General features: G+C 41.1%; 1 protein-coding gene across 1 annotated transcript in view; it reads right to left on the reverse strand.

The window, feature by feature from the left end:
- Positions 1–23,525, reverse strand: part of BMP6 (bone morphogenetic protein 6) — a 160,744-nt gene that overhangs the window by 19,583 nt on the left and 117,636 nt on the right. The window contains exon 2 of the mRNA XM_045497453.1: positions 12,707–12,899. Within this exon, the coding sequence (XP_045353409.1) occupies positions 12,707–12,899 (193 nt within the window). The remainder of the gene's footprint in view (positions 1–12,706; positions 12,900–23,525) is intronic.

Below are 23,525 nucleotides of genomic sequence, written 5' to 3' on the forward strand. Positions count from 1 at the left end.
GCTAGAGCATGTGCTTAACATGATGGGACTAAATGGACAAGGAACAACAACTATTCACTGTGTGCTTTCGATATGCAGGGTGCACCCAGAGCCTCTCCTTTATTCCTTGGGGACCCCGAGAGGCAGGTCCTATTACTGTCTCTCTCCTACAGTTGAGGACATGGAGCCTAGAGAGGTGAGGTATATCAAAAGTCACACAGGTATTAAGCGGGGTGACCAGAACTTACAATCAGAGCCCACACTCTTGGCCACCACGTATCTCAAAAGCAGAGTCAAGAAAAGCACAGGGCCCAGGTTGAAAACTACTGCACCAGGGCTCAGAATAAGGTAAGTGTTCAAATCTACTGCACACCAATGCCAACATCAGCTGGATGCAGAAACATGTTAAGATACTTGGAGCTGGCATGTGATCAGAAATCACGAGCAGGTTCTCCTATCAAGGCCAGGGAGGAAGAGGTGAAAAGTGCACACAGGAAGGGACCAAAGATGGCTGACATCTGCTGAACTCTAGGGACCTTCTCAGTCTTGCTCTACTCTTCTTCCCACGCACAATATTCTCTGTTTAGACTGAGAACACTACTGACACATATTCACCCAGCCAGGGTGAAAAATTAAAAAAACAAACAAAAAACAAAAGGAACAACTTCATTAGCTCACCCTCAATGTTTCCAATAACTCAGGTATTTAAGAGACGCTATTTGGGGCGCCTGGGTGGCTCTGTTGGTTAAGTGCCTGACTCTTGATTTCAGCTCAGATCATGATCCCATGGTCCATGGGATCGAGCTCCAAACTGGGTTCTGCGCTAACAGCACAAAACCTGCTTGGGATTCTCTCTCTTTCCCGCTCTCTCTGTCCCTCCCCCCTTCACGCTCGCTCTAGCTCTCTCTCTCAAAATAAATAAACATTAAAAAAAAGACATTATTTATGGCAAGTCAATGAAGTGGGTCAGGTCTCACCCACATCTATTTACTTTTCTTCAATGACACATAACCTTTTTAAGTCTCCTTACTATAAAAGTGTAGCCTCAGGGCCGCTGGGTTGGCTCAGGCAGACAGGTGTGCAACTTTAGCTTAGGTCATGATCTCATGGTTCATGGGTTCAAGCCCTGCATCGGGCTCTGTGCTGACTGACAGCTCAGACCCTGGAGCCTACTTCAGATTCTGTGTCACCCTCTCTCTCTCTCTGCCCCTCCCTAACTTGTGCTTGCTCACTCTCTCGCTCTCAAAAATAAATAGAAATATTAAAAAAAATTTTTTTTAAATACAAGGATTCCCTTCTGAATCTTATCTAAAACATGTATAACCAGTGGATAAAGAATCCTAGGGTCTGGCCAAAGTGACTGCCATGACTGGACTATTTGGACTTCCTACTTGGATGACTGACATACTCAAGTTAATACACCATGAAAGAAGATTCTGAAATGAGAGAGAGACAGTTTTGAAAGAATTTACTGGGGCGCCTAGGTGGCTCAGTTCGTTGGGTGGCTGACTTGGGCTCAGATCATGATCTCACAGCTCGTGAGTTCGAGACCTGAGTCAGGCTCTGTGCTGACAGCTCAGAGTCTGGAACCTGCTTCGGATTCTGTGTCTCCCTCTCTCTCTGCCCCTCCCCCTCTTACACTCTGTCTCTTGGTCTCTCAAAAATAAACATTAAAAAATTTTTTACAAAAATAATTTACTGCCTATTTTGTTCTCTATCAACTCACAGAACCCCATGTTTCATGCTAAATATGCATTCCATCTTCAAGGATACAATAATTTTATTCTCAGTGTTATCTAACCTGAGGGAATGAGTTTCCTCATACTGTGATCATCCTGGGAAAATTACGTTCTTAACAATTAATAAGCCTAACAAGAGATTTCCAGAAAATGTAGAAATTTCTAGAAAATTTCACAAATTCACCTTGGGGCTAGAGTTGACTGACCAGCAAGTCACTTGCAAAGACTTGTGGAACTAGTGTTGATGGGCAAGGTCACCTCTACGTGGTCCCTCCCATTGCACAGCCTCCAAAGCACCTGCCCTTGTAGGTGACACTCCGTCAGGCTGAGAGGCAGACCCATGGCGAACACAGTGGGTCCCTTTCTTTTTCACCCCCAGGGAAGAGCAGGAAGTATCTGAGCTCCTAGTGGCCAGCTTTGGTCTTTCCTGACAAATGGCACCCATTGCAGTCATACTGCCCTAGACAAGGTGCAACTTTGCTTACTACTCACCATTTTACTAGAAATGTTCTTGATAAAGTAGAATTTAGATGTTTGAAGCAAGCAGATTTATGAAATATTTGATAAGGTGAGCCTGTGGTCTTGTGCCTTTATTTGTTCAGAACATTCCTCTACCTATGTGTAGACTTAATGGTAAACTAAGATACGAAACGACATTCTTATAGTGATGAACCGACTTTATATGCAATGAGGTGAATTTAAACTTCAAAAAGAATGGAAGTCAAAAGCAAATCATTTTAGAAAGTGAGATAAAGCAGCATTTTTACTTTCTTCTTACATAACATATCATATATAGAGAATTATGTTTAAACTTTTATCACTAAAAGGACAGAAAAGAATAGGATATTTGAAAACAGCCCTACGAATCAGCGTAAACTGCTACACACACATCAATTTGAGTAACAAGGGTGAAGGCACATTGTTATTATATAATTATCTAAGCTCTCATTGATTTTATGCCACTTTCTATTAACTAATTTTCACCTCAAGGACTAGCATGGTATAAAGAGATGTTTCAAATGGCAAAGGCACCTTAACTCTGTATGGAATATTCCATCTTCAACAAACGAATACAAGTCACTTTGCTGACAGAATATTAACCTAGCTAGCCCTTACATGCTGTTTACTACCTGAATGCTTTTATACATGCTAACGCCTCACAACCACCATAAGAGGTAAACGCCAGGGATACCATCACAGGTTTACAGATAGGGAAACTAAGGCACAAAGAGGTTAAGAAGCTTGCTCGCAGTCATACAGCCAGTAAGCGTAGAGCTGGGATTTGAACCCAGCCAACTTTGCTTCAGTGGTGCACATGCTCTTAATCATCAGAGCGGTGGTTCTCAAGTTCAGCTGGCTTCCTGTTGGAATCCCCGGGAGAGCTTGTTAACACACAGACTGCTGGGCTCACCCCCAGAGTTTCGGGGCATGGGGCCTGAGAACTTGCATTTCTAAGGTTCCCAGGTGATGCTGCTGGTCTGGGAATGACACTGTGAGAGCCACTGACCTACAGCATAGTCCCCCTCCCTTGAATAGGACTAGCATTACCTTCACATGCTTTTTAGACTTAAGGTTCAAAGCTAACTGCTCTTGAGAGTTCTTGCTCCTCTCCTTAAAACAGTACAAAGCAAATGTAGAATGCTCACAGAGTAAATGTTTGATTGTCTTATGGATTGGCCTTACCCTCAGGGAGTTATCAAGTTAGACTAATAATCAGAATCACAAGCAAGATCAAGTCCAAAACAGCGGTACCATTAGAAGGCCCACTTCTCTGTGTCGAGGACGGAGAGAGATAAAGCGGATGACTTTCCACAAATTCACAGCTACCTAACCTGCAAAATAATGTTCTCCTTCACTGGGGTATATACTCCAACATGCCCGAGTGATCAAGCACAGACTGAATGAGAAATCCAGCCGGCTTTTAAACATGTTATGTGCAAATGTTACGCTGTCATTGTCATCACCAATCCTACATTTCCATATCCTGTATGATCTAGGGAAACAAAACAGGAAAAATGCTGTTCATCTGTGACTTTTCTTTAAAAAACAACAACAACAACAACAACAACAACAACCCCAGATGTCTTGCAAGATAGTCTTAGCTACTACTATGGCCGGCCTCCCACAAGGCTGGACATCCTGATAAGAAGATTCACGTGACTAAGGTGCCTCGGTGGCTCAGTCAGTTAAGTATCCAACTCTCAACCTCGGCTCAGATCATGATCTCACAGTTTGTGGGTTTGAGCCCCGCATAGGGCTCTGAGATGCAGCCTGCTTGAGATTCTCTCTCTTCTCTCTGCCCCTCCCCTGCTCATGCTTTCTCTCTCTCAAAATAAATAAATGAACTTAAAAAAAAAAAAAAAAGAAAGAAAGAGAGAGAGAGAAGAATATGCACATGATTAAGGCAATCTGTTTCTGGGAACGAATAATATGGAAGGCACAGTTTCCAGAAATAAAGACCTATTTTCATGTTTACCAAGTTACCACTTGGTAACAGTCCCCAAACAATAGTTTCTCTTGCCCGCCACACCCTGACTCCCCCTCTCCCCCCAAGTGGAGCATTCTTTTGAGTATATCCAACTCTTTATGATAACCTCAATTCCTTTCTGTAATATTCTCTTCTACATTGTGCCTATGCAAAGAACAGAACTTAGATTGGCTAAGGAGTAAGGTTCAGTAGCTGCTTGAATTTTTTTCTTGAATTTCCAGTAGACCATTCTAGGTATGACTTCACTAAAGAGATGAAACTAACTAGTTATATAACCTGAGCTGTGGGTCAGCTGTATTGTCCCTTTTTCAGGGGCAAAGGAACAAATACTGAAAAGTTCAATGCTTGCCTGAGGCCCATGCTGAGTGTGCCAAAGATTATCAAGTCGGCAAGTAAGATTTCAGGAGTCCCTGAGGATCATACCTGTGAAAGCCAGATACAGAAAGAGAAACAGGTGTGGCTTGGTACAGTGATAAAGGGCTTTGATTTCCCTCTGCCCCAGGTACAATGAGGTTCTCTAATCCCGGCTTTCTCAAATTTGCCCTTCTCTTCAAAAAAGAACATAGTCTCAGGTATCTCACCTTTACCTCAGTGAAGATAAAGGTTCGTGTCACTTCAGCAAGCAGCACTGAAAACCCAACAGCATTTTTAGAGCAATCAATCTATAAGAAATGCTATTCGAAGGAAATTGCTCTCCTAGATCCTGGAACTGGATCAAGTACCAGGTTCAGGTCCTGTTCCCAAAACAACACCATTTGGTTAATAAATCAAAAGCAACATTTGTAGGGATTCATTATAAAGATTTCACCATAAAAATAATAAAAATACTATGATTCAGAGACACAGGCTTCTGGTTATGATGTAGCAAACTAACATTCCCACTAAGAACAACTGGGGAAAAAAAAAGCCCATTTGTCGTCATCTTAGAGCAATAGGACAGTCAACTCTTGATGGGTCAATTTCACAGAGAAAAAGAAAAACACATGGAGGTGAGCCCCGCATTTGTATTCTTTGTATTGCCTTTTCATTTCAGGACATTGGATAATTCCTAACCTGATGCATGGGTATCAGAAAGGAGCAGGAGCCTATAGCTTGGAACAGTATCTGTAACTGAGGATAAAAACTGGAGTTTCAGAAAGCGAGGGCTTGAAGGGCTAAGGTCTCAGAGGAAAGGGGCTGCATAAAAGTGAGCTCACAGAAGTTTGGGTTCATTTCCTCTAGGGCCTTGGATCTTTAAGTCCTGTATACCTTGAAGTCCAATGTTTCCGTGTGAGATATTTGCCAAATATTAGGCTGTGTATGCCTGGAGTAAGAAGTTGAGAAAACAAAGAGAAACTGCTTAAAAGGCAAAAAGCAAAGCAGAGTTTTTGGCAGTTTCTTCATTCTGGGGAGTTAAATACTAAAGCTCAGAGCCCACCAAGGAAGAGGAGTTCTGGTAAACATCCTAGACTTTCAGCTGAGACTCCCTGAAGAGCTAAGCTCTAGGAGAAAGGGAAAAATCAAAAACAGATAATCCTTAACACATCCTTAAATACCCCCATTGGAACAAAAGAACAAGATGATCATGGTGTATTTTGTCTGCCTTCCAGAAGAATTTAGAGTCCACACTGGAAAGAGATAACAGTATCTATTAAATATTTTCCATAAATAATTTCCAGAATTTATTTTTTAAAAAGTATCAGGCATGCCAAGAAATAAAACCAAATGAGGAAAAATCAAGGGAACAAATAGATAATGGGAACAGACCCATAGGTGATCTAGACAATAGAGTTATCAAACATGATCTCTGAATCAAGCCTTGTATAAAAAAGATAATAAATGACAAGTTAAGCTTGTTCCAGGGATGTAAGGTTGGTTTAACATTTGGAAAACATTTAATGTAGTATATCACATTAATACTTAGGGAAAAAATCATATAATCATCCCCCCAAATTCAGAATTTTTAAAATAAAATTTCACACCAATTTCTAACATTAAAAAACTCTTAGCAAACCAGAAATAGAGAACTTCTTTATTCTAATAAAGATCTACAAAAACAGTTTTAGCAAACATCATCCTTAATGGTAAAATATTAAGTCTTCCCCCTATAAGATTCAAAATATCATAGGGATTTCTAATCTGAGACAGAAATCTGAATCAAATTCAAAATTTTACTGGATGTCCAGCTAGCATAATAAAAACAAGAAAAACAGAGGAAGATAAACTATAAGAATTACAAAAGAAGAAATAAAACTGATATTTATAGATGGCAAGATTATATTTATAGAAATTCCAAAATTTTGCACAAAAAAATTTTTAGAATGAATATGTGAATTTTCAAGGTTGTTGGATATAAGATCAACATACAAAAATAAGGGCATCTTGGTGGCTCAGTTGGTTAAGCATCCAACTCTTGACTTCAGCACAGGCCATGATCTCACAGTTCCGTGAGTTTGAGCCCCCTATTGAGATCTGTGCTGACAGCACAGAGCCTGCTTGGGATTCTGTCTCCCTCTCTCTCTGTCTCTCAAAAATAAATAAATAAACTTAAAAAAATCCAAAAGTCAATTGTATTTCTATATGTGAGCAAAAATAATTAGACACCAGGGGCGCCTGGGTGGCGCAGTCGGTTAAGCGTCCAACTTCAGCCAGGTCACGATCTCGCGGCCTGTGAGTTCGAGCCCCGCGTCAGGCTCTGGGCTGATGGCTCAGAGCCTGGAGCCTGTTTCCAATTCTGTGTCTCCCTCTCTCTCTGCCCCTCCCCCGTTCATGCTCTGTCTCTCTCTGTCCCAAAAAAAAAAAAAAAAAAAAAAAAAAAAAAACGTTGGAAAAAATAGACACCAAAATTTTTAAAAGCTAATAATATTTACAATAGCATAAAAAAATCTTCAAAACCTGGAATATTATAATGTTCTATAAATAAGAATAATGTAATAAAAATATCCAAGACACAAAAAATTATAAAGAATTACTGAAAAAAGGGAAAGAAAGCCTAAATAAATACCACATTCTTAGACTGGAACATTCAATATTTGTAAGAGTCAATTCTTTCCAAATTGATCTCTAGATTTAATGCAATTGCAATTAGAAGCCCAGCAAGTTTCCTTGTGGAAATTAAAATGGTGATTTTACAATTTATACGGGAATGCAAAAGGCCATAAGTAGCTGAGAAAGTCTCAAAATCTGAAGAATTTAGATACCATTTTTCAAGACTTCTTATAAAACTGAGAGAATGAAGAGTATAAGATTGGTGCAAGAAAAGTCAATCAATGGAATTGAAGGAAGGTCTCAGGCCCAGACCCACACAAACATGGCTACCTGGTTTATATTGGAGACGCCACTGAAGTGCATGGAAAAAGGATAGTATTTCAATAAATGATACTGGATCAATTATGTATTTCTATTCTTACACAGCGAGGCTATCTAATCTACTTCACAAGTTCACTTAGGATCTCTAATATCTATTACTTTAGTGAGACCATTATGCTGAGCTGAAAACTTTCATTTAAAAAAAAAAAAATTTTAATGTTTATTCATTTTTGAGAGAGAGAGAGACAGAGACAGAGACAGAGCACGAGCTGGAGGGGTGCAGAGAGGAGGGAGACACAGAATCCAAAGCAGGCTCCAGGCTTTGAGCTGTTAGCACAGAGCCCAATGTGGGGCTTGAAACCACAAAACATGGAATCATGACCTGAGCCAAAGTCAGCCGCTTAACCAACCTAGCCACCCAGGCACCCCTGAGCTGAAAACTTTCATATCCCACTGCCTCTTGGTCACCCACTCATGCTTCAAACATGTCCACACCTGAACTCCTCCTAACTCCCCTTCCCTCGCTAATTCCTGTGTTCCCTATCTCTATGAATGGTTCCGAAGAGCACTATCAAACTAAATATTCTGGAGAAATGTGTTTTTGCCCTTTGAAAGTTATTTTCTCTCCTGAAACAATTTTATATTGTATATTTATATCAGTGAACTTGGCCAAAAATTTAGTTTAAGCAATAATTCAATCTGAGATTGTTCCCAGGGACTTTACTAGCATGGGTTTTGGGTGGCTTGAAGAAGTCTTTCTCAGTTTCAAAATCCAATTCTGATGCAGCATTGCCTTTTTCCCTTGATTCAAAGATGCATTTCTTCACAACCTAAGGCTACTTAAGTCAGGATGAAACACATGAACTAAAACAACAACAAAACTTTGCCTATCTGCAAACAGAGGAGTATGTTGTGATATTGCTTATTATCAAGAGGAACTGAATTTTAAAGTTGGGAATGAATTCTCAGTCTAAATGTCTTCCAAAGACTGCACCATGATAGAACACAGAAAAGTTACCATATACACAGAAGACGGACTATGACTGCCAGCAATACAATTGCCAAAACATATAGAGCAGAATTTGGAATTTCCAAACTAGCAGCAGCGAGTGGGCCAATGCCTGTACCAAACTGTACCATCTTTCAGACCCTGAAAACATTTCTGGCGGGCTTTCAAGAGATGATGTTTGACTTTGACTTCTAAGTGGACGAAATTGAAGTAAGAACAGTAAAAGACTGTCTTTAACCCAAGGTGAAAACGATCTTCTTGAAAGGTCTCAAAATTGCACTATTAATCTAAAAGTGCTATCAAAGTAAAGATCATAAGTACGTGTTATGGAAAGGCTACCATCATGAGCGGAAGGTCCCAAGGTATTCAGAGCAGCCTTTACACTCCAAGCATGAAGACAGCTTAGGGTGTATGAGTTTCAGGAGAACATGGTAAAGTAAATGGACAAACAGATAATACTAGGAATAAGTAAAGATACTTTTGCATAAGATTTTCTAGTATTTTTTCTCATCCACACCCTTCCTCTAGAAAAGCTAATAGATGCTCAATAGCTCAACAAAGATTTTCTTTAGAAAAACCTGGAAAGCCAAAGAAGCAGGGCCTGAATTCTAGCACATCTGGTCCCCAACAGAGCCCCATCTCATTGGACATCCAAACAGAAGCATCCTTTGGAATGCTTGCATCAAAGCTAAGCAGATGGATATAAGGGATGTGCCAGAAGGGGACTGCTGACCTCTTTCTGACACTTCAGCTTTATCTTGGGACTGTCCCCATGTCATCGGGGTGACTTTTGGGAAACAGCAGGTGACAATGGAGGCCTAAATTGGGCTTGGCAAAATTCGTATGTACCACGTTTCATTCTCTAAAAGGAAACATGCCGGCCTGCTTAGCTGATGGGGTCAATGGTTAAGTCCTCCTAGCAGGGGGATACGTGAGAAGGCTCTTTCCAAACTCTAAGTGCTGTGCGAGTGCCAATTTTCACCAGTGTCATCATAGAACCATGATGATGTAGGATATCAGATATTAACACCATGTGCAAAGGGCACCCCGTGCTACTCTGATTTAACTGTGAGCACTGTTGGGTTGCTAACCAACCCAACCACTGTTGGGTTGCTCCAGATCTTTTCAGCACTTAGATTCTATCTCAGGGCTTATTCTCAGTTTTTGAATAAAGTATCAAATGTTTCCCTGTTCTTACTCAAAGTGCCATCTATTCAAGTAGTCACTTTCTGGAACTTACCTAGTCCAGTGATTTCTTATCAGTAAGAGGAATATGTTTCTGCAGAATTCATAGCAATGGCCTATCTTCCAAGAATCTTTTCTGACCCTGCCCTGGGTCAGCCTTCTTAGCTGCTTTTATATCAAGAGGCCCAACATATCATTTCTGCCTTAGCTGAGGCTATGACTTCAGCACCAGAAAACCTGCCTTTTTATGTTTTTATTTTTCAAGGAGGCCAACTATTTTGCAAAGCAAACGTTTGTTAAATTAAGTTAATCCATCAAATTCTCCAAATTTCACTTAAACACAGATTAGACAAATATGTTTCTTCACAAGCCCGGAGGATCATTTTTAGCCAGGACACCCCAAGACGGTACAGATGGGGAGATCAAACCCTCCCCAGAAGGAGTCCTGCAGTTAAATCTGGAGGCCTCAGGAAGAACATTAAGAGACAGCAGGAGGCCTGGGCTCCTGGCCCACCGATAAGAAAAGAAAATCTCCTCTTGGCCAACCTGGAGCCCTTCAAAAGCATGAAATTCTCCCAAACCTCCCCATATTTCTCCTTGCCTATGCACAAAAGTTAAATACATCCGACCGCCAAATACTCCCATCCTAGAAGGCAGAGAAATTACAACTTTGCTTTGACACAGTCATCAAAGTTGGGACCGTTTGCGATTTTGTTTTCCAAACTCGCTGCTGGCCTCAAGAAAGTATGACACCACCATGTTAAGCACAAGGCAGCTGTTCATTTTTGGCTAGAGTTCAACATAAACCTTACAAATGGTCTGCTAGCTCTATTTGTTAAATAATAATAATTCTGAAAAATCCCATAGTTACAAAAATCCCAATCTAGTGTTTTCACTAGAAAGCTTTTCCTGCAGAACAGAAAACCATGTATTCCAAACAAATGCCTGAGCCAGAAAGGTACTGGTAGGTTATTATTTTTTTTAATGTTTATTTATTTTTTGAGAGAGAGCAAGTGAGCGTGAGCCAGGGGAAGAGGAGAGAGAGAGAGAGAGAGAGAGAGAGAGAGAAGACACAGAATCCAAAGCAGGCTCCAGGCTCCGAGCTGTCAGCACAGAGCCCAATGCAGGGCTCGAACTCATGAACCACAAGGTCACTACCTGGGCCGAAGTCGGACACTTAACCGACTGAGCCACCAGGTGCTGGTATCAGTAGGTTATTTCTGCCAGATAAATACAGTGGACAAATAATTAGGAAGATTGAAAATCAATGGCTAAAGCAGGTCCAAAGAATCACCACTGAGTATAAATTCTCTCTGAAACCTCAAAAGACAAAAATCTACCAACCAATAATTTATTATTTCAAAAGAGACCCTGCCTCAACACTTATTAACTATGCTTTTATTCAGGAGTGAAAATCAGACATCAGAAAACTTTCCCTTCTTTCTGAAATTTTGGTTTGTAACAGATACCACAATAGCTATATTTTGCTTATTATATAACCATCCCACCTAAAAACTCACATACAACCATCAGTGCATATGTTCCACACCATGACGTGTCCCCAAAGCCTGGCATGTGTCTTTCCTTCTTCTCTGTTTCCCTCATTACAGACTTGAAAATGCACAAGGGCCAAATGTTGGCAGTGTTGTCAACATTTATTTATTTTTGGGACAGAGAGAGACAGAGCATGAACGGGGGAGGGGCAGAGAGAGAGGGAGACACAGAATCGGAAACAGGCTCCAGGCTCTGAGCCATCAGCCCAGAGCCCAACGCGGGGCTCGAACTCACGGACTGCGAGATCGTGACCTGGCTGAAGTCGTACGCTCAACCGACTGCGCCACCCAGGTGCCCCGGCAGTGCTCTCAAAGTAAACCTTTTATGGGGCAAGTTAAGGTCCATTATTATTTTAGTGTGCCTATTTGTGGCAGACCCACACACAGATCCATAGGTCCAGGAGAAGCCAAAGTCATCCCTAAACCTTCGGACATTCTTGGGAAGTCAACAGACATCCAGGACCGAAAAAAGCAAGAATCGAGACTTGGTGTATAAAACCAACGCTGGCGAACCCCTTACAGAGTTTGTAAATGTGGGGCTCCTTTCCTCTCTGCATTCGCTTTCATTTTTATCTGCCTACTTACCACAGAATTGCCAGGCTGTCACAACACATGCTGCATTTCCACGTCACGAGCGCTCACATGGAAGCATGCGGTGGTGCTAATCTGTGTGTCGGGATCACCAGTCTCTCTGGACTACCGAACTGACTGACCCCCAAATACTAAGCACAAGTCAAGGTCACTGGCTTGCTCTCTTGTGCTACAGGATTGCACCAGCTGCTGTAATATTTCTCTCCTTGGCCCATCTAATCCTCCAGAAACCACTCTGTGGAAGTTTTTCTTTATCGGTGAGCAGCCCCAAGAACATGTTCTGTTGAAGTTCTTTTGTAAAAACAGCCTGGCCTCATTTCAAAAAACAAGAATAATACAGACAGGGTGGGGAGGGGGTGGGGCGGGGCAAGTCTATTGTTGCCCTGAACCCAAATGAGAAGAGATACATTTGAGACACACAAAGATATATTGTATCATTTGGATGTATATATTATATGCAAACACACAGCTTTCTATTAACTTGAATCAGTATCATTTGCAAGCATCCTTATGTAACTGTCACGTGTGAATCTATTTTAGCCACCTTCTCGCCCATCGTTCAAAGTAGGCACTGAAAAACGGTGGGATATGTTTTTTGCCCAATAAGGCACGTGTTCTCTGATCACAAAGGATGCTTAGTAAAGACCATCCACTGGCTTGCTTAGGAACAGAAAACTATTTGGAAAAATCTTCATTTTAATAACAAAAAATCTCCCTGATGGCCAAACACTACCATTCAGAACACATCCCTCGTCATGCTCATGGCTGCCCTTGGACTCCACATCACGTTCCACAGACACACTCGGGGTCAGACGATGGCGGGGTGAGAAATGGGGGCCAGCCCCACCCTTTGGGGTTCCTTGCGCCTTCATACCTGTGCTGATGCTCCTGCAAGACTTGATAAATGCTGATAAGAAAAGTTTGGTTTTTAAAACTCCCCACAACACAGTCCTTGTAGATTCGGAATTCTGCAGCCGTCACCGCCTCACCCTCAGGAATCTGGGATAAGTTGAACTTGAACTCTTTGTGGTATCGCTGGCCAGGGGAGAACTCCTTCTCGTGCTCCACTATAAGATTAAACAAGAGAGAGTGACAACTATTGTTACTTGACTAAGTGCCACAGGCTCACCTCAAGAAAGCCGCCCCGTTTTCATTCATAAGTGGATTACCGGTTACCAATGGCTTAGGAGAGGGGAGGGGGGGTAGCAAGAACCAACAGAGGCTGACCTGTCACACAGGCTGAGATTAAAATCCCTCATTTGACCCAAGGATTAAATAAAACTCTTAGATTCTATTTGGTTTAAATACTTTAAATACTTAGTTGAAGTACGTTGCATAAAAGCAAGTTATTTTAAACTCTTGGCTTTGGATGTCCTCATCCATGGAGACAAGAATTCACAGGGCTTCCCAAGGAAGTTGTGAGAATGGAGAAAACGAATATGATGGTGCCCGGTGATCCTGGCCCCGGTCACCCCCTCCCGCCCCCTTGACTTCCTGCTGCCTGGTCCCCCTCAGATTGATTCACCAGTCACCATCAAGCAGTTGACGAGGCCAAGGGTAGCCCTGAGCTGACCTCTGAGGGGGATGGTGGGGGAGGGTCCTTGTGGTGGAGGGGACCGAGGAGTGCATTGACCTCAGCCTGAAGCTCCAAGAGTCCTCGGATTTTGCCTGCTGCTCTGTGGCAATTTTTGTTGAGGGGTTTAGGGTAAAGCTTCAGAGAAAATGCCACTCTTTTTTTTTTTTTTTCCAACGTTTATTTATTTTTGGGACAGAGAGAGACAGAGCATGAACGAGGGAGGGGCAGAGAGAGAGGGAGACACAGAATCGGAAACAGGCTCCAGGCTCTGAGCCATCAGCCCAGAGCCCGACGCGGGGCTCGAACTCCCGGACCGCGAGATCGTGACCTGGCTGAAGTCGGACGCTTAACCGACTGCGCCACCCAGGCGCCCCTAGAAAATGCCACTCTTAACTCAAGTCCACTGCCCTCCCTTCTCCGGGAAGAAAGGGAGGGCTGCAGGAATCTGAGGCCAGAGCCCCTCCACTTAATCTTTGTGTACAACCCAAGTGTGGGGGCGGACACGTGGAAGCAAACTGCCAATGGTATGTATAGCTTGCTATTTTCTAAGGCTTTTCTAAAAACTGGGAAAGATTTGAATCTGAATGTCATTTTTACTTTTTTTAAACATGTCTTTTTTTTTAAGTTTATTTATTTATTTTGAGAGAGAAAGCACTAGAGCAGGGGAGGGGCAGAGAGAGAGAGAGAGAGAGAATGAATGAATGAATGAATGAATGAATCCTAAGCAGGCTCCATGCTGTCAGCACAGAGCCTGACGTGGGGCTCCAACTCACAAGCCATGAGATCATCACTGGAACTGAAATCAAGAGTCAGACGTTTAACCGACTGAGCCACTCAGGTGCCCTTGAATTTTTTTTCAATTAAATCTTTCCCCTGCATGAAGATAAATTATGGAAAACTACAACCGCTGATTATCATTTTTCAGAGTCAGCTTCCAGTTGTCTATATAAAGTCCTGTGTGAGAGAAATGGTATCAACCTCAGATGCTTAACTCATAAACGTAAAAATTTAAAAAAAAGGGACTGCTCTGCTTCCCACCATAAATCCTTGACTCTTTTCTCCAGGGTTTGGAAACGCTTCTGCCCTACTATTCCTATTGGTTTTTTTTCTTAATGGCAACCGCAGTGAAATCTCATGAGTAAATTAATCCTTTATGGCAGAGTTTTCCCAGGGCTGTGGGTAGGAAAAAAAAAAAAACAACAAATTATTTGCCACCTCCAACTGCCCATTTTCTCCCACATGTGTTGGAGATTTAGCTTCTTTAAACAAAACAAAACAAAAACACCAATAACTCTTTATAAGAACCTAAGACCTCAATGGCATTCGTGGAGGAAGCTAAGGAAAAGTTAAGCCATGTATAGGTAGGAGATTTTAAATAAAGAATTTCTGTAACTGCCATGTGAGTATGCTAAAATCTTTTAGATTCAAGTTATCTCTTCATTTGGGGGGTGGTATAAAAAATAAGCTTGGACTTGTGTAAGACCTTGATAGTTAAAAATAAGAAAAAAGAAAAAAACAAAACCAAGATCTAACCACAAAGTAAACCACGGTTCAGTCCCAACAAGAGAACAGGTTTTCTAATTTAGTGGCTAAGCATGAAAAGCAATCTTGTTGGTGAGTTCACCCAAGGACACCCATACATGAGGGTATATCACTTTTCCCTAAAACTGATCTGCCTTTTAAGTGTGATATGTTATCATTGGTGGTTAAAAAGTGAATCAAATCTGATTTCCCAAACAGACTTTCTTAAAAACAAAACAAAACAAAACAAAACAAAAAACCAGTCACATAGCTTTTCTATAGGGCCTTTTGGTTGCTTAAATTTTAATATCAATCAATAAAAATATATTGTTAAGATTCATTTGAAAGAATGCATACGAATTCCTCAAAGAAGTCTTTCAATCACTATCAGTATAAACAATAGTTAGAAAGAATAATGGATGTGATACAAGATATAAGATAGTAACAAGATATTTCAGTTATAAGAAGTAAACAGAAACTTCAATAAATCAGGAATGTGGTCTCTAGTTCTAGACAAGTATATCACCCCCAATAAACCACAGTTCTGTGTATTCAGACTACTGGGTGGTCCCCCTCCCCTGGGGTAGGCTCCGTGACCTTCTCTGTACCCATTTCATTCAGCAACAGTGCTTCTGAGTGACTTCCAAGCTTTGAACTTCCTTCCACTTAGACTTCTTGGAATGCTTATCTGGGGGAAAGATGGTTACCATGTAAGAGGTCCAAGTACTCTGACCCTCTATGCCATGAGGAAGCCCAAGCTAACCATATAGAGAGACTGCATGGTACATGAAGAGACAGATGGAGGGGGAGAGGGAAGAGTCCAGTCGGTCTCTGACCACCTCAGCTGAGGCACCACACATGTTATAAAGATGCTATCTTAGATGCCCAATCCAGGGGAGAGTTTGGAGAACTCCAACCCCAACCAGCATCTGTCTACACCTGCATGAGAGACCTTGAGCAAGAATCACCCAGTTGAACCTGGTCATTTCACAAGACTGTGGGAAGTAGCAGCACATTGTTTTAAGCCACCGTGATCTCGGGTGGTTTGTTACACAGTAATCGGTAATGAACACAAAGAGGACTAGGGAGGACAGGAGAGGATAAGAAAGAGATGGGAAGTCTGGTAGAAATCACATGCAATTATTAAGGATTTCAAAGTGCTGGGAAGCAGTATGTATGACTGAGGAGGAATCCTGGCAAATGATCACAGACAAATGTGAAGAGTTAAAGAATCTAAAAATGAGAAACTAGGGGGTACCTGGGTGGCTCAGTCAGTTGAACGTCTGACTCTTGATTTCGACTCAGGTCATGATCCCAGAGTCATGAGATGGAGCCTCTCATCTGGCCCCACGCTGATCATAGAGCCTGCTTAAGATTCCCTCCCTTTCTCTCTGTCCCCATCTCTCTTCCTCCCTCCCTCTCCCCCACTTGAGTGTGCTTGCTCACTCACCCTCTAAAACTAAAAAAATAAAAATGACAAGACAGGAGCATAGTTCAAAGCCTTCACCTTATTACAACACGAATTAGAGCTCATTGCCTTATTATGTGCATTTTCCCAGTTCTCTACTGACCCCACGTTACCTTGAAGCACTTTGAACTTTCTTTTACATTTCCTTTATTCCTTCTTTGAGGAGATTCAGGGATCTGATTGCCCCCACCTCATTTTCAGCCCTCTCACTCAACCCCTTTACTCCACTGTCTTCCAAACCTCTCTTGAAGCCTCTTGGCTGGAAGTTGTACCACCTTCTTTCCTCTCCCCACGATACTTCAGCCACGAGTCATTAGGGGTTTGCCTGGAATGCCTCTCTCCCCCAATATTTTGCCTACAACTGAATTTACATAGTGTGTGCACTAATGTCTCATAGGGATACAAGAAATAAATGCAGTTATGTCACTGCTCACACGTGCATTTGAAGACCACAGTAGTAAAACTGTAATGTTTCCAGCAAGCTTAGCGTTCCCCCCTTCAAGCTCTATGATTCGGGACTCCTGAAATATCAGACAACTCAAGAAATATGAGAGGTAATGAAAGGGAGAGGGCTGAGTTCTGAACTCAGCACTCAAGGCTATTTTGTAACTCCTAGCCTTTTGGCATCTCAATGGTGGTGCCAAACACGCTACATGATTGAGTAGTATCTAAAAGCGTTGATGAAGGGTCATTCTGCCAAACTGGTTTTGAATTCCAGCTCCCCTTTTCCTGATCTATGTGATGCTGAGCAAGATATTAGCCAAAATTTGTTATCAGTTAAGTGAGAATCATAGCATTTCTGAAGATTAAGTGAGACAATCTATACAAAAGAGTCAGTGGTAGAGTTAAGTACTTAATAAATATTAGTTGTGATGCTCATTAGCTGATGCTTGAGAATCTAGCTCTACTGATGGAGTATGTCTTTGCTGAGTAATTAAAATTTACTTCGGAGTCTTTAGATAAGGCCAATCAATGGTTCCTCTAAATTACCTTTTTAATTTGGAGAGATGCATTCTGTGTAAAGGGCAGTAAGTCAAATCACTGCATTGAGTATCATCAGTCTTGGTGTTTGGCTAATGAATACAGTTCTGTGTTCTCTGAGGTGGTAATTCCTAGAATTTTTTTATTTCACGGACCAGTAAAAACTTTTTAACAGTAACGACCTTTTGCAAGTTCATTTACTTTTTCCGTTTGCCATCTTTGAAAGCAGTAGAACAAACAAAACAACAAACTGCATCCTTTTAACTCGATGATCATTTCTTTTTTTTTGGGGGGGGGGGGACAGAGAGAGACAGAGCATGAACAGGGGAGGGGCAGAGAGAGAGGGAGACACAGAATCGGAAACAGGCTCCAGGCTCTGAGCCATCAGCCCAGAGCCCGATGTGGGGCTCGAACTCACGGACCGCGAGATCGTGACCTGGCTGAAGTCGGACGCTTAACTGACTGCGCCACCCAGGCGCCCCTCGATGATCATTTCTAAAGGTTCTTTTAACACCAAATAAAATAGAAAGGACATAGTTGAAGACCATATACAATCCCATATACCAGGTGAAATATCAGACCAGCACCGGACCTTTGCTCAACATGCAGGAACCATAGCCCAAAGGAGTAGAAGTTCCTAGTTGAGGATTCAAAATGTAAGTTATGTAATACTATATATACAAAAGGATATATGCAACTTACGAAGGTAATGAAGCATCCTAACAAAGCACTGAGGAAACCAGCACCCAACTGGAATATGACAAATACTGTGTTATTCCTCCCTGGTGCCATCCCCGGCACCTGCCCAAAAAGTATCTAGAATCATGAATAGTGCCCAGCACTGTCTTGCCTTTTAAGAACTAACAGTTTCACTACATATGTATCACTAAATCAGTGTTTTTTCTTTTTTCCCTTAAAGTCTGTCAGAGACATAATGGAAACTTTATAGGCACACATGGAAAATCCAGGCACGGTCACAGCTAAGAGTGAAGGCAGCCCAAGCAGATGGCCATATTGCCTGTCAGCTGGTGGGGAGGTGAAGTCCCATGGGTGTGGCCTGGCTCTCTGGAGGCGATGGGTGACTAATAATTCTTCTTCTTCAGCTCTACCTCGCACAAATCCACTGAAAACATGGACGTTTTCTTAACAAGCGCTGGCAAGGATGTGGAGAAAGTTAGAACCCTTGCGCTTTGCTGGTGGTGACCTAAGATGGGGCAGCTGCTATGGGAAACAGTTTGGCAAGTCCTCAAACACACACCGAATCACCATATGATCCAGCAATCCCACTTTTAAGTACAGACAGGTATCCACAAGAATTGAAAACAGGAACTTCAACAGATATCCGCACACCCATGTTCCTAGCAAGATTCACAGTAGCCAAAAGGTGCAAGCAACCCAAGGGTCCACTGATGAATGAAAGGATAAACAATGTGGCAGAGACAGACAGAGGAATATTGTTCAGCTTTAAAAAGGAAGGACACTCTGACATAGGCTACGACATGGATAAACCTTGGGGACATTATGTGAAGTGAAATAAGCCAGTCACAAAAAGACAAATATACGCACTTACATGCGTGTCAAATTCATAGAGACAGAATGTAAGAATGGTGGTTTCCAGGAGCTGGAGAGGGGAACGGGGAGTGAGTGTTCAGTGGGGACAGTAATTTTAATTACTCAGCAAAGACATACTCCATCAGTAGAGCTAGATTCTCAAGCATCAGCTTGGGAAGATGATAATGCTCTGGAGACGGATGGTGGTGATGGCTGCACGACAGTGTGAATACACCTAATGCTGAACTTGTACAATTAAAAATGGTGGAAGCGGTAAATGTTATGAGTATTTTACCACAAAAAAACTAAAAATGGGCCTTTTTCTTACATAATCACAATGCATGATCACAGCTAAGTTAAATAATTCATTTTCTTTTTTTTTTTTTTTAAGTTTATTTATTTGAGAAAGAGTGCCAGCAAAGGAGGCGAAGACAGCGACGGAGAGAGAGAATACCAAGCAGGCTCTGCACTATTAGGGCTCCATGTCATCAACTGTGAGATCATGACCTGAGCTGAAATCAAGAGTCTGATGCTCAACTGACTGAACCACCCAGGTGCCCCCATTACTGTTTTCTAATATCCAATCCCTAATCAAATTTCCTCAAACACCTCAAAAAACTATGTTGCTGCATTTGGTTCATTGGAATCAGGAGACAAACAGGGTCCACTCGTTACACTTGGTTGTTCTGTCTCCTAAGTCTCTTCCAAAATAAGCAAACCAGGAACAGAAAGAACCCCACTAATCTGATCATGAATCCATCTAAAAAACCTACAATGAACAACATTCTCAATGGTGATACACTCAGACGTTTCCTTTAAAATCAGGAAGAAGACAAAGATGTCCATTTTCAGTCTTGAGGTCCAGTTCAGCATTGCTGAGATTAAATAATAGGAAAGGAAGAGTACTATTACAAATTGTTAAACCTAGTAAGAAAATTCATCAGATTGCTTCCTTGATGGTCTCGGTGAGTTAAAGTTGCTCTAACAAAAGTACTACAGACTGAGGGGCTGAAACAATAAACATTTCTCACAGAGATCAGCGTGCCAGCACATTTGGGTTCTTGCTGAGGGCCCTATTCCCCCTCTTCCTGGTTAGGTCGTCGCTTCGCCTACCTTGGCGCATGCACGTAGAGAGACACAGTGTGAGCTCCAGTCTCTTCCTCTTCTTTTTTTCTAAGCTTATTTATTTTCAGAGAGAAAGTGGGGGAGAGGCAGAGAGAGAAAAGGAGAGAGAGAGAATCTCAAGCAGGCTCTGCAAGGCAAGCACAGAGCCCATTGCGGAGCTCAAACCCATTTTGAGATCGTGACCCGAACCAAAGTCAGATGCTTAACCAACGGAGCCACCCAGGTACCCCCAGTCTCTTCCTCTTCTTGTAAGGATACTAATCTCATCATGGAAGCTCCACCCTCACGACCTAATTATTTCCCAAGGGCCCATTCATAACACCATCTCATCAGGGATTAGGGCTTCATCCGTATGAAATTTAGTGGACACGAACCCACAGTTCCCAGTACTGACACTAAAAGCTGTTTGTTACTTGCTCACATTATTGTTCTGTTACTTTTCAAATTTACAGTTTGGAATTTTTGCATTTGTGTTCATAAGTGACACTGGTGATGGGCTCATCTCATATAGCATCGTTCAGTTTCAAGTAATACTTGCTCTTGGAATCAGCTGGGAAATGTTCCCTCTCTTTCTTTTCAGGAAATGATCTCTTCCTTCAAACCCTGGCAAACTTATCTGTAAAATCATCTGATCCTGGTGTTTTCCCTTTGGGGAAAATTTTTAATTACTCATTCGCTTTCTTTTAAACATATAGAAATATTCGAGTTATCTATTTCTTTTTAAGTCATTGTACATTTTCTAGAAGTTTGTCAACTGGGGCATAATTTATCAAATTTATTGCCATAAAAATATTTATTTTTTTGAGGAAAAGAGAGAGCATGAATAGGGGAGGGGCAGAGAGAGAGAGGGAGACACAGAATTCCAAGCAGGCTCAGGTTCTAAGCTATCAGCACAGAGTCTGATGTGGAGCTTGGACTCAGAAACTGCGAGATCATAACCTGAGCCAAAGTCGGATGCTCAACTGACTGAGCCACCCAGGCGCCCCGCCATAAAATTTTTCACAGTATTCTCATATGATTTAATCTCTGCTCTATCTACAGCTTTTTCATTCCAATATCATTTATTTGTGAATTCCCTTTTTTTCTGGATTCGTCTTACTGGAGGCCAATTTTTTTTTTTTCCTCACTATTGCTTAATTTGATTGTAATATTGATTTTTCTTTTTTGACATGTCGAAAGCAAAGAACTTTTTGTTACTTCTTACAAACAAGGAGACAGGGAGCTAACTCTCAAGACTTACTACAGTTTCTGAATCACATCCTGCTAAGTCTGAATTGTTTCAGGTGTCTAGAGAAAAATAAAGACACAACCTTTTTCAAGTGGAAATATAAACAGAAAAGTAACAGGGGAGAGTGGTGGGAAAAGAATAGAGCAATCTTCCTAGTTAATACATTAAAGGATAGTCACATAATCAGGATTTTCTCACTATCTGGACTCACTCACTGGTTAACTTGGCAAGACTTAGTTAAGGCAAAATTACACTCATTCCGTAATAAATTCTACAATTCCAAATGCTTCATGCTTCCACTTATAGTCATACACCAAACTTAAAAATTTTTTAACTCTTTAAAAAAAACAAAAATTTGCCATTCCATTGACTACTGTAAACAATTTTTTATGCTATGGCATAAGTTTCTTTCATTTTAGGTGACAAGGACTGTTCTGGCTGGTTTCAAGGCTTGGTACAATAGCAGCCTTCTGACTTTTAAGATGCCAGCATTCAACCTGAAACAGTAATAGAGACATTGATTTGGACCCTTTGGCTCACTTTTTAACCACAATGAGTTAACAGACTTTACCCTCTAGGGTGCACCAAACATTTCTAATTATTTGTTTCTATTAATGTTCTATTAGAATCACAAATATCAAGACGAATATTTTCCTGGCTGCCATCTTATTTTTTTAAACTGATTTTTCTAAACTTTATATTTTTTAAATGTTTATTTATTTGAGTGAGAGAGAGAGAGAGAGAATGTGCACAAAAGCAGGGAAGGGACAAAAAGAAAGTGGTGGGGGGGAGTATCCCAAGCACGCTCCACACTGACATCGGGCTTGACCCCATGAACGGTGAGATCATGACCCAAGCCAAAATCAAGAGTCTGATGCTCAACTGATTGAACCACCCAGGCACCCTAACTTTTCTAAACTTTAATTTTTATTTTAAACAGTTATGGACTCACTAGTAGTTTCAGAAATAGCAGAAAGGATGAAAAAAAAATAGTCGAAAGATCCCCTGTGACATCTTACATAACTGAATAACGGTAAAAAAAAAAAAAAAAAATACCCAGGAAACTGACATAGATATAATACCTTAACTAGACTTCAGACCCTACTTTGATTTCACCAATTTTTACACCCATTTTCTGGTGTGTGTATATGTGTGTCCATACATAATTCTACGACATCACATGTATCGATTCCTATAACCACCACCATAATCTAGACACAGAACTATCCTGTCCCTGCAAAGTAAATCCTTTGAGCTGCCCTTTTAATTCAAATGACTTTTTAAGACTAGATCGAGCACATATGCTATAAAGAGCTTTCGGACCAACACTAAGTGCCTACATGTCGTCATTAGTAGTACGGGTTAGCCAACACATTTTTTTACTTTTAAAAACATGTTAGAAACATTTTCATACCAAAATACAGATGTTCACATCACTTTAGGTTGGGGAAGACACTCAGCTAATAGCCACAGCTATATATGTCTTCCAATGGAAAAAAGTTGCAGACTTCAGCTAACATGAGAGAATACACTCAGGCACTTAAGTCAATAAACATGTGTCATGAGGAAAGACTTAAACTGAAAAATTGCAGCCTTGCTAGAGTTCCATCAATATCAAATAACCACATTTTTTGCCCACTTATAAAGACTGCTATAAAGAAGCAATCATACATTTAATAAAAACCAATATATACATGTATTTTTTTCACTATTAAAAATTTAACATCTTCGGTCAAAACACCTAGATGGGACAGCCTAAAAGAATACACTCCCATATCTCTGATTAAAAAAAAACTTATTCAATTTACTTAAACTAAAAAAAAAAGAAAAAGAAAAAGAAAAATGAAAAACAAACAAACAGTTCACCCATTTCTTCCACCCCCAACCACCTGCCTCTTGCAATCACCAATCTGTTCTCTGTATCCATGAGCTTGGTTTGTTTTGTTGTGTTTTAGATTCCCCAAAGAAAAGAGATCATATGGTATTTGTCTTTCGTTTTTCACTTCAAGGTCCATCCATTTTGTCACGAATGTCAAGATTTCATTCTTTTATATGGCTCAATAATATTTGTGTGTGTGTGTGTGTGTGTGTGTGTGTGTGTGTATTACAATTTCTTTGTCCGTTGATGGGCATTTAGGTTGTTTCCATGTTTTGGCTACTGTAAATAAGCTGCAACGAACATGGGGTGTATACACTTCTACTTAGTGTTTTCATTTTCTTTGGATATCCAGAGGTGAAATTAC

The sequence above is a fragment of the Leopardus geoffroyi genome, chromosome B2, assembly GCF_018350155.1.
Source record: "Leopardus geoffroyi isolate Oge1 chromosome B2, O.geoffroyi_Oge1_pat1.0, whole genome shotgun sequence".
Taxonomy (NCBI): Eukaryota; Metazoa; Chordata; class Mammalia; order Carnivora; family Felidae; genus Leopardus; species Leopardus geoffroyi.